This window comes from Conger conger, chromosome 1, assembly GCF_963514075.1.
Source record: "Conger conger chromosome 1, fConCon1.1, whole genome shotgun sequence".
In the NCBI taxonomy this organism is placed as follows: domain Eukaryota; kingdom Metazoa; phylum Chordata; class Actinopteri; order Anguilliformes; family Congridae; genus Conger; species Conger conger.
Genome location: NC_083760.1, coordinates 66475175 through 66484946, shown reverse-complemented (window position 1 = coordinate 66484946; position 9772 = coordinate 66475175). Strand labels below are relative to the sequence as shown.

Genomic DNA, 9772 nt, shown 5'->3' with positions numbered 1-9772 from the left:
GGCTATATTGGCTGATATTTGTCAATCCATGGCAGGATACCATACCTTTTAAGGAACTGTAATGAACCTGAATTTGAAACATTGGGGATTGGAATATGTTTTCATATTTTGCAGTAAAGGACTTGTTCTGAGTGTTTATCAGAGCTTTAATATTGTTCTGGACCCTCGCTCTGTCTTCTTCTTTCTCAGGGGGGCTCATCCTTCTCTCCGGCCGCGGTTATCAGCAGCTCCAGGGCTCGTGAGCTGACCAGCTCTCTTGCTCGTGAAGTGGGCTGTTCCTCCCCCGACACTGCCCAGGTGCTGTCCTGCCTCACGGAAATATCAGCATCGGCCTTAAACTCAGCCCAGACCAAGGTAGGCCTCTGCTACTTAAACTCAGCCCAGACCAAGGTAGGCCTCTGCTACTTAAACTCAGCCCAGACCAAGGTAGGCCTCTGCTACTTAAACTCAGCCCAGACCAAGGTAGGCCTCTGCTACTTAAACTCAGCCCAGACCAAGGTAGGCCTCTGCTACTTAAACTCAGCCCAGACCAAGGTAGGCCTCTGCTACTTAAACTCAGCCCAGACCAAGGTAGGCCTCTGCTTCTTAAACTCAGCCCAGACCAAGGTAGGCCTCTGCTTCTTAAACTCAGCCCAAACCAAAGTAGGCCTCTGCTTCTTAAACTCAGCCCAGACCAAAGTAGGCCTCTGCTTCTTAAACTCAGCCCAGACCAATGTAGGCCTCTGCTTCTTAAACTCAGCCTAGACCAAGGTAGGCCTCTGCTTCTTAAACTCAGCCCAGACCAAGGTAGGCCTCTGCTTCTTCAGTACCAGGGGTGGGTTCTTTCTGTGTGTTAGACATGGTCCCCTCATTAAGTTCTTCAGAATTCACATCACTGGACTGCACACATTAACAAATATCTCCTGCATTAAAAATTCAGACTTTTTCTTGTGAAGAATTCACAACCCAGGAATGCGGCCTTGAGTTTAGGGATGGAGACAGTGGGATAATTTGTGAGACACAGTGAGGATCTGAGATTAACTGTGACACTGTCGGTCTCATGCTGGAACCAGGCTGGTTCTCCTGGATGTGTATCCTGGTGAATTTCCATTTTTGGAGTCTAGAAAGCTAGCAAGCTGCATGACTTCTGTAACAACAGACTGCGCTTAATACTGTGGAAATAATGAGCGACACACATGGAATGCGCAGAGCAAGTTATGTTGGGGAACTCTATAGCAGCTGACCAATAGACAGCCTCCGCAGTCAAATAACACACGTTTCTGTAATGAACCGATCACATTCACACAGCTCATTCAGACCTTCCCTGGCTGCTCAATGCCTGCATGTGCTCACCCTCCGCCACCCCAGCTACTGCCTGTTGTTTGGATCTGCTTCTAGGCTCTATATTCCTCCTGTTCAGTATGGCAGATGTTTCCTGTTAGATAGGGTGGTGTGCGCTACTGTCGTACCTGAAGCAGATCCATTCAGTGACAAACCTCAAACCTCAACCCTTTTTTGTAATAATATATTAATATAAATACATGAGTTGTCCTGACTGAAATGCCAGGTAATTCCAGTTTCTGCAGTGAATGTGTGTCTGTAAGAATCAGTGTATGAAAGGCAGAGTGAAAGTCCCTTGTGTGAAACGTTTTCACTGTGTTGTAGCTGCTGGCTGTCAGTGGCCCCCTGCAGGCATGGGCCCCGGTGGTTGATGGGATATTTGTGAGGGAGAAGCCCTCCCTGGCCCTCCAGAGGACACGCCTCCGTGATGTGGACATGATGTTGGGCTCCTCAGCTGAGGATGGGCTGATCAGCCGGGCCAAGAGCATCAAGGTGAGAAAAGACATGGAGTTTTCCTTCATGGAGAGGGTTTAGTTGGTCAGTCACTGAAGGGATGTATTATCCACCCCTTTAAAGAAAAGTAGCTCAAATAGGTTATTAACCTTACATGCTGGCCAATCAGCCGAACAGAGCATCAAGTCCCTTACTGTAGATTATCTTTTTTAGTCTACAAGGAGAGCATTAAACAGAAATCAGTCACATTTTCCATTGGAAAGAACCTGGAAACCTACAACTCACTCTCTATTGCCATGTGTCAAAAAAGAGTATTCATGTACAATAACTCACAAGTGTAAATGCTTGTTTGACACATAGATGGATGCCTTTATCCATTAACAGTGCTAGAAACAGTTTAAGTCATGCTGAGTAGTCAAAAGCCACCTTCTCATTGGCAGACCACTGCTACTCTGCCACTGTTTATCTTGGTTATTAGCTTTTGGATTCTTTGCAATGGGCACATATTCTTGATTTGTGAAATGTATTTTGAGCTCCAAAATGATTCCGCAGTCTTATTCCAAAAGTGTTTGTATCTCTGAGGTTATGCTGTAATGTATGTACATTAGATCACCATCGGCTTGCTTGTTGATAAAGAATGCATTGCTGGCCATATATTATTATTGTGTTTTATCTTTTATCTTTTAATTAGTTACACTGTAGTTTTGCATACTTTTGATCTTTTATCCATCTGTTGAATTAACTTGTTAATGCTTTATGTACCAGTTTTGTAGACACATCCTGTATTAGATCAGAATCTGTGGGTAGAAGAACTTATGGATTTATTTAGTTTCAGATTCCTCTATATTTAGACATGGTTAGTTTCTCTAGGTCACTAGGGGTTCCCTTACTAGTTTCAGGCCTATTTTCATATCTGCCTCATAGGGCACATGGCACATTTCCCCCAGGTAATCTTAAAATCTAGCATTTATTTCAGCCCTTGGTGCTGTTGATCTTGTTAAGTCTCTGAGAATAAAGGCTTGATGTTCACACCGTAGTTGAGTTGTATTATTGTGGCAGACTCCCTGAAGTGTTACACATGAAGCTTGACCATCTTCCTTGTTTTTGAATCAGAGATTTGAGGAGCTGCAGGGGAGAGCTAATAGCAAAACGGCCTTCTACGAAGCTCTGTCCAATTCTCTCGGAGGCAACAGTGCCAACACCTTTGTGAAAGAGGCTGCAACATGGTTTTACTCCATGCAGCACTCTCCCACACCCGCTGGCTACAACGTCTTCTCACGGGCTTTGGAGAACGCCACACGGTAAGACAAGCACCGCAAACTCTTACATCGGTTATACGGTGTGACTAAAATCAACTCTTAAGTGGCTCTCAGGCTTGTGTTATAATTGTACTGTCGGTAGTTTATGTACTCTTACAGAGTACATATGCCCTACTGGGGCAGCCTGTAGCGTAGTGGTTTAGGTAAATGACTGGGACACGTAAGGTTGGTGGTTTTAATCCCGGTGTAGCCACAATAAGATCTGCACGGCCGTTGGGCCCTTGAGCAAGGCCCTTAACCCTGCATTGCTCCAGGGGAGGATTGTCTCCTGCTTAGTCTAATCAACTGTACGTCGCTCTGGATAAGAGCGTCTGCCAAATGCCAATAATGTAATGTAATGTACTGGGCTCATCCTCTATGTACTCTCCTAGAGTTGAATTAACACTGAACATTTTACTGTGTGAGTGCAAGAAGCCATGCTGGATTCATCAGGCCCAGAGGTGCGGGAATTCCCAGCGCAACCTTCTTTTCCCCAGGCAGAGGCTGAAAGTCACATGGCTTAGGCATGTGCAGAAGAGTTATGGAGCAGCCATGATGATCTAGACAGAAGTAAACAAAGGGCCGTGCTGAGTGGATTTATAGCTGTGTCAAAACTATTAGGCCTCCAGTCCTGGAAAGCATAATTTTAAAGTGGTTTTTGTTCAGCATTTCCTGACATTTAAGTACGGCCTGCATTTCAAGGAACGCACTGACTCCCAATGACTCCCAATTTTAAATAGTATTGTTGAATGGTTTGCATGCTTGATATTGTTCTATATAAATAATTTCAAATATTTTAATGTATATGTTTATAAACAGTACAGTTCAAAGTCTTAGGCACTGTAGATTTGTTTGGTCTTAGATTTTTTTTGGTTTGTTTTCTGTCAGTAGAAAAGAGCAGATTTCCTAAATAAATGAAAGGTTACAGTGAAACTGTTGCATCTCATTAAATAAAATAACATATTTAGTAACAGACCACTTTTCACAGAAAAACTTTGAAGCTGTCTGGGGTTAGCTGGAAACAAGTGATACAGCCAAAGTCTGCAGAAGATCTGTTCCAAAAACAGGCATACGTGTTTGTGGCCACAGTGTGTTCCCCCATATAATGAATACCGTTGAATATTGCAGAGAATAGAACCAACCCACACACGTGTGGCTTTTTACAGAATAGCAACCCATGAGTTCATAATAAACAACACTCTGCACAAAGGTATACATGCGCACACAGGATATGCATTCTGTCTTAGCATACACAACCAACCACGGGACATAGAGATACTGCTCTCTCTCTATCTGTATTACTTTTTTCCTGCAGATGTTCTTCTGCAGACCAAGCCAATTACCAGAGGACAGTTCATTAAATTTGTTTGCCATTACACTCCTTTTTCAGATTTTATGGGTTGTCTTTTATGTGGGGAGAAATGAGTCGCAAATAATGCAGAAAATTATGTTTTGGACAGAATTAACTCACCTTGTAGCAATCCATTATCATTCTACCCAGTGATTTTTTTATCAGTAATCCTCATCCTAATTTTGCTGATACTTCTCCTGAAACTTTGGAAATCATACATTTAAAAAAAGTTGTAAATTCCTTTGCTATTTTAGTCTCAATAATTTATGGTTGACAGATCTTTACTGCCAGCTACAATTACTAATATAATATCTGTGGTATTCAGAGATCAACCCATAATTGAAGTGAGATAATACTGTCAGCATTTCAATTCAAGTAAGTATTAGGGGTTTATGTAAAATAATTATTTATTATATAAGGGCGAGACCCCTCCACCCCACAAGCCCATTGGAAACTCTTACTCAGTAGTCTGCATCAGTAGAGTGGACTGATGTCATCACATTAATCACAGAGCCAATTTGTGATCCAAGTAAACCCATGGAATGCATTTGCGGATGGTGCCTGTACAATTACACCACATGCACATACAGTAAACACACACACACACACACACGCGCACACACACTAGCAGATATGCACAAAGACATGCCCACACACTCACAACCATGCACATATACTCTCACACTTGCATACTCACATTCACTCACACAAACATTTATATTGGTCATGAGTGCTCATATTAACACATGCACTGATTGAGTTTTCATTGCACGAATGTGGAAAACATTAGACTGCCTGGGAGATTAATCTGCTGCTGTCCAATTCAACTCTCACTCACCTGGCAGGCGATATAAGCACTCTGTTGTTTTTCAAAAAGACTGTGCAGCATGACTATTCTTTAAATGCAGTGGACATACTCTGCACTATAGTGCTTTTCATTCCTTTATCATGAAACTGTGTATTTCCCAGGGATTTCTTCATAATTTGTCCTGCGGTCCGGATGGCTCGGTTCTGGGCAGCCCAATCAAGGTCCAACGTCTTCATGTACCACTTGCCAGAGAAGACAGCCCAGACCAGGTGAGGCGCGTGCACTAGGGATCAAAGGTACCTTGGTGAAGGGCCAACATATTCAGAATTCACTTCTGGAACAAGTGCATTGAAGCCTCAGCATGGCGAAACAGGAAGTATATATGCAGTCACTGTCAGAAATGGCAACCCACTTCCTGTGGTCTCCTTCTGCACAGTGTAATTCCATGGAAATATGAATATACTCTTCCTTCCTCTGGCTTCCTGAAGCAGTTTTGGGCTCTATTAATTTTAATCTACTTCAGTCTATTGCTTGGTAGTTGTCTCATAGACTGTATTAGTGTATTGTTGAAGGATATGTAAATAATTACATATGGAAGAATGGAAGCCATGACGTATTACCTTGCCAATGATGCCCTTACAGTTGAAGTGGGACATGCACTCCATAGATGCACTCACTCTCAAAAAATATTTCAAGAATGCTGGATCAGATGAGAGGCAGTCTCTGGTGACATCTGGTTGCCTTTGGGTTTCTGGTATGTTAGGATTTAAGATTCAAGATTTGCCATACTAATCCAGCAGTAATGTAGGGACCATGGTTGACTTAAACCCTTAGTGAGGCAAAGGCTTAGTGTCCTGTCTCTGAAAACTCTCAGCTGTTGACTTAGCCTGAGCTAGAAACCACAGTGTTTTGGATAAAGAACCTAGCCTTTGTCATGGTGAGTACCTTCACCAGCATGTTCACCCTCATATGATTAAATGTGAGGCTGAAGATGGCATGCACTGTGTGAGGTGCTGTGACAGTGGCATGTAGCCCAGGACACAGTTTAATTGTCTTTCTCTCTGGCATTCCTCACATACCTAGATTGCAAAAGTGTGTTGTCTTCAGCTCAGAAATTCCACGGGTCAGCTCGGCTCCTCCAAACTGCCAGGACTGTGGTGTTGTGTACGTGTCCAAGACACTAACCACATTCCTTTAGAATACTGCTTTATTTCTCTCTGAGGAGCAGAAATATCCCCGCTGAAGTCTCTCAGGGCAGCATTGTACATAAAAAACAGGTGCAAAATGTTGGCTTCCAGGGGACCCATGGTTAGTGTTTTTGATATCCCTGTGTATGCACACTTTGTCAACTGATGCAAAGTGCAAAGTGATGCAAAGGAATATCTTATTCCTGCGGCTTCTATAACTGTGATTTGATGATAAAGACAGAGGAGGTTTTACAGTATACATTTATACATTATAGATCCATAGGACTAATAGATGCAAAAAACACATGTATGGCAAACACGGCATGCATGGCCAAAAACTTCAGTGTTGGTCTCATTTGACCATGCCACTTTCAGCATTGTTTATAGTTTTGTTTTGTTTGCACTGGTCCTGGGAGTCTTGTTTCCAAGGATCAATTTGAATCATGAATTCCAGCAACAACAACTTTTAGTTTTTTTTCCCCCCCAAAGTCTGATATACACCTCAGGAATCACAAACCTGTCTGGAAATTGAAGCTAACAATCCAAACCATACATCAAAAGCGACCAAGAAGTTCTTAATGGACTGCAAAAATACTGTTTTTTCAATGGCCATCTCAGTTTCCAGACTTGAAACAACTGGAATATTGTTGTATGAGGGCAGTCCTCGGGGGCAGAGCAAACATTCTGAAGCAAATGGGATCTCTTGAACGATTGTGTATGGACTGGAGCAATGGTCAAAAATATGTCCTCAATATGTCCATCAATTTCATTAAAGCCATATTGAAGCAACTTCTATGTTTGTTCCTTGTGAAGAGTAACTACGCAAAGTATTGAAAACAAGTTTTAAAGAATGCTGAATTTAAAAAACAATTGTGGGAAATTGTACTAGAATGAAAGTACATTTATCAAGTTTCTGACCATACAATATACATCATTACCAGTGTGGTTAATTATAAACAGAAATGTTTGTTTGTCTTTAGGGTGCCAAACATTTTGGAGGAGATTGTATTGTTTTAATTAGAGCCTTGTCCCCTGTCTGTGTACTTCATCCTCAGTGCTGATTTGTCCATCCCTCTGGACCTCCAGTTTGTGTTTGGACTGCCTCATCAGTCCAGGACACACGGTCTCTTCACCAGCAGGGAGCGAAGGCTGGCTCGACAGATGATGGCCTATGTGGCCAACTTCGTCAAGTCCGGGTATGAAGCACCATGCCAGTTCTCCCCTGCATGAGTTCACAACCTTCAAATTACATCAAATGCATAAATCACTGTGTTTTACTGTGACAACATTATGACCTTTAGCATAATGCTCATAAACAGAATTAGAAGCCATAGTACCCTTCACTCATTGATTTACTGAGTAAGGGGCTTTGGCATAGCATCAGCTGTACCCTTTTATTTTACTTCTATTCTCACATCCTTACACTGGCTTCCATTTAGTCACATGACTGAATTTGAAGTTATAAGTTATTACATGGCATACGTACATCAGTAGAATACAAACTTATTTGGTCTCCATGATCTCTGGTCAGTTAGTAGTGGCCTAGATTTAGAACCATATAGGGTGAAGCAGCATTTAGCTATTATGCTACCAACAGCTGGAACAAACTCCCAGACGATCTTATATTTGCCTAAATTCTTTCGTTTTTTTGCCATGCTTTCAACTGAATACTCAAATTATACATTGCACTGCTCTTCTATTTCTGTTCTTAAGCATGCTTTTGTATATATATGTTTAAATATGTTTTTATGAAATATAATTTTTAATAGTTTCACAATTTTATATTTTATCTTTATCTTGTTTGCCTATGTAAAGCACTTTGAATTTCATTTGTATATGAAATGTGCTATATAAATAAACTTGCCTTGCATTGCCGTACCAGTGGATAAAATGCGCCATGCTGATGGAAATGTAAAACTTCATCATCTCATGAGCTATCAATTATTACCCTAGTCAAAGCAATGAAAAGACTGCTCTTCACATGACACAGGAAAAAATCCAATGATTGGTTACCATCAGCCACAGTGATAAAAATGACAGCTCCACCCATGAAGCTTCACTAATATGGTAATTGATGAACACATGGAAGTTGTCCATCTCTGTGGCTTGCTGTTTATTCTGGTTTTCTTCTCCAGAAACCCAAACCACCTACACTCCTCCCAAGCCTCATTCAGCGAAACCCTACCCCCCTGGCCTCGCTTCCTGCCCAGTCCTGAGGGGGACAATTACAAAGAGCTGGACATGCCCCTTAGCAACCGCAAGAGCCTGAGGAGGACTGAGTGCTCCTTCTGGTCCGACTATGTGCCTCAGCTGACAGCTTCCACAGGTGTGTGTGTGGGGTGGATATGTATGAAGCATGCAGTGTTGAGTTATTATGCAGTTTTTGCTTTTGTTAAATGTTAAACTTGAAAAAAGCAGAAAGGAATCAGTAATTATAACGACATACAATTATTTATTGTTAATTTTCATATATATATATATATATACATTAAAAAATATATTCATTGTAGTATCAACATAATAACTGAATCCAATATAAAGTGTAAAATGGCAATTTTCTTGTTTGAACAAGAAATCTGTTTATTGTCTTTTTCCCCAGCCAAACTCTCACCTGCCCTTTCAGAGGAAGAGACAGATGGTTTTGGTGCCCCCACACAAGAAACCAAATTCGTCAACATTTCCCCTACTTCAGTGACCCAGAGCAAGCCAAAGTCTGAAAAGGATGCTTATAATTAAAGCACTGCACAAATGCGACTATAACATATATATTCATACAGATATTCACCTGACCATGCTGTTGTCTAATTTGTAATAAATCCAAATCACATTTCACTGATGCTGATGCAAATCAAACAATAAATTGCATTCTAGAAACATTTGTGTTATGAATGAGTGCATTATTTAAGATATTATTCATGTGAGAGCTGGCTGCCGGCATGAACTCTATATGCTGTTGTTTAGGGCCACAACCGTCCCTGGCCACATGATTCAAGTTTAATTGGCAGGTGTGATTGCTGTTGGAGAACTTTGGGGCCACAACAACCCTGTGACCGGCTCTGATTCATCTTCATATTGATCTGGTCTTTAAATGGGAAAAGAGGGATCTAGTTTCTAACATACGATCACCAAATTATTTTGTGCTGTTCAACATGACTGTGACAATGTTTTTTAAAGAATGCCTAAAACACAAGACTTCTAAACTAGCTATTATGAACTATGATTTTCTTATCAACTGTGAAAAATTTACTATTTACCATTATCAACAGAAATGCTTTAAGAAGCTCAGCTCATATCATATATAAATATATTATATGTATTAAATTCTGATGCGTTTTCCTTTTCAAGGAGACAATAG

The 9772-nt window shown here is 41.3% G+C and overlaps 1 protein-coding gene across 1 annotated transcript in view; it reads left to right on the top strand.

The window, feature by feature from the left end:
• Positions 1–9201, top strand: part of tg (thyroglobulin) — a 50532-nt gene extending 41331 nt beyond the window's left edge. The window contains exons 42-48 of the mRNA XM_061243810.1: positions 190–354; positions 1645–1812; positions 2887–3074; positions 5392–5499; positions 7473–7613; positions 8553–8743; positions 9017–9201. Coding sequence (XP_061099794.1) covers positions 190–354; positions 1645–1812; positions 2887–3074; positions 5392–5499; positions 7473–7613; positions 8553–8743; positions 9017–9153 — 1098 coding nt within the window. The 3' untranslated portion in view covers positions 9154–9201. The remainder of the gene's footprint in view (positions 1–189; positions 355–1644; positions 1813–2886; positions 3075–5391; positions 5500–7472; positions 7614–8552; positions 8744–9016) is intronic.
• The last annotated feature ends 571 nt before the right edge of the window (positions 9202–9772 follow it).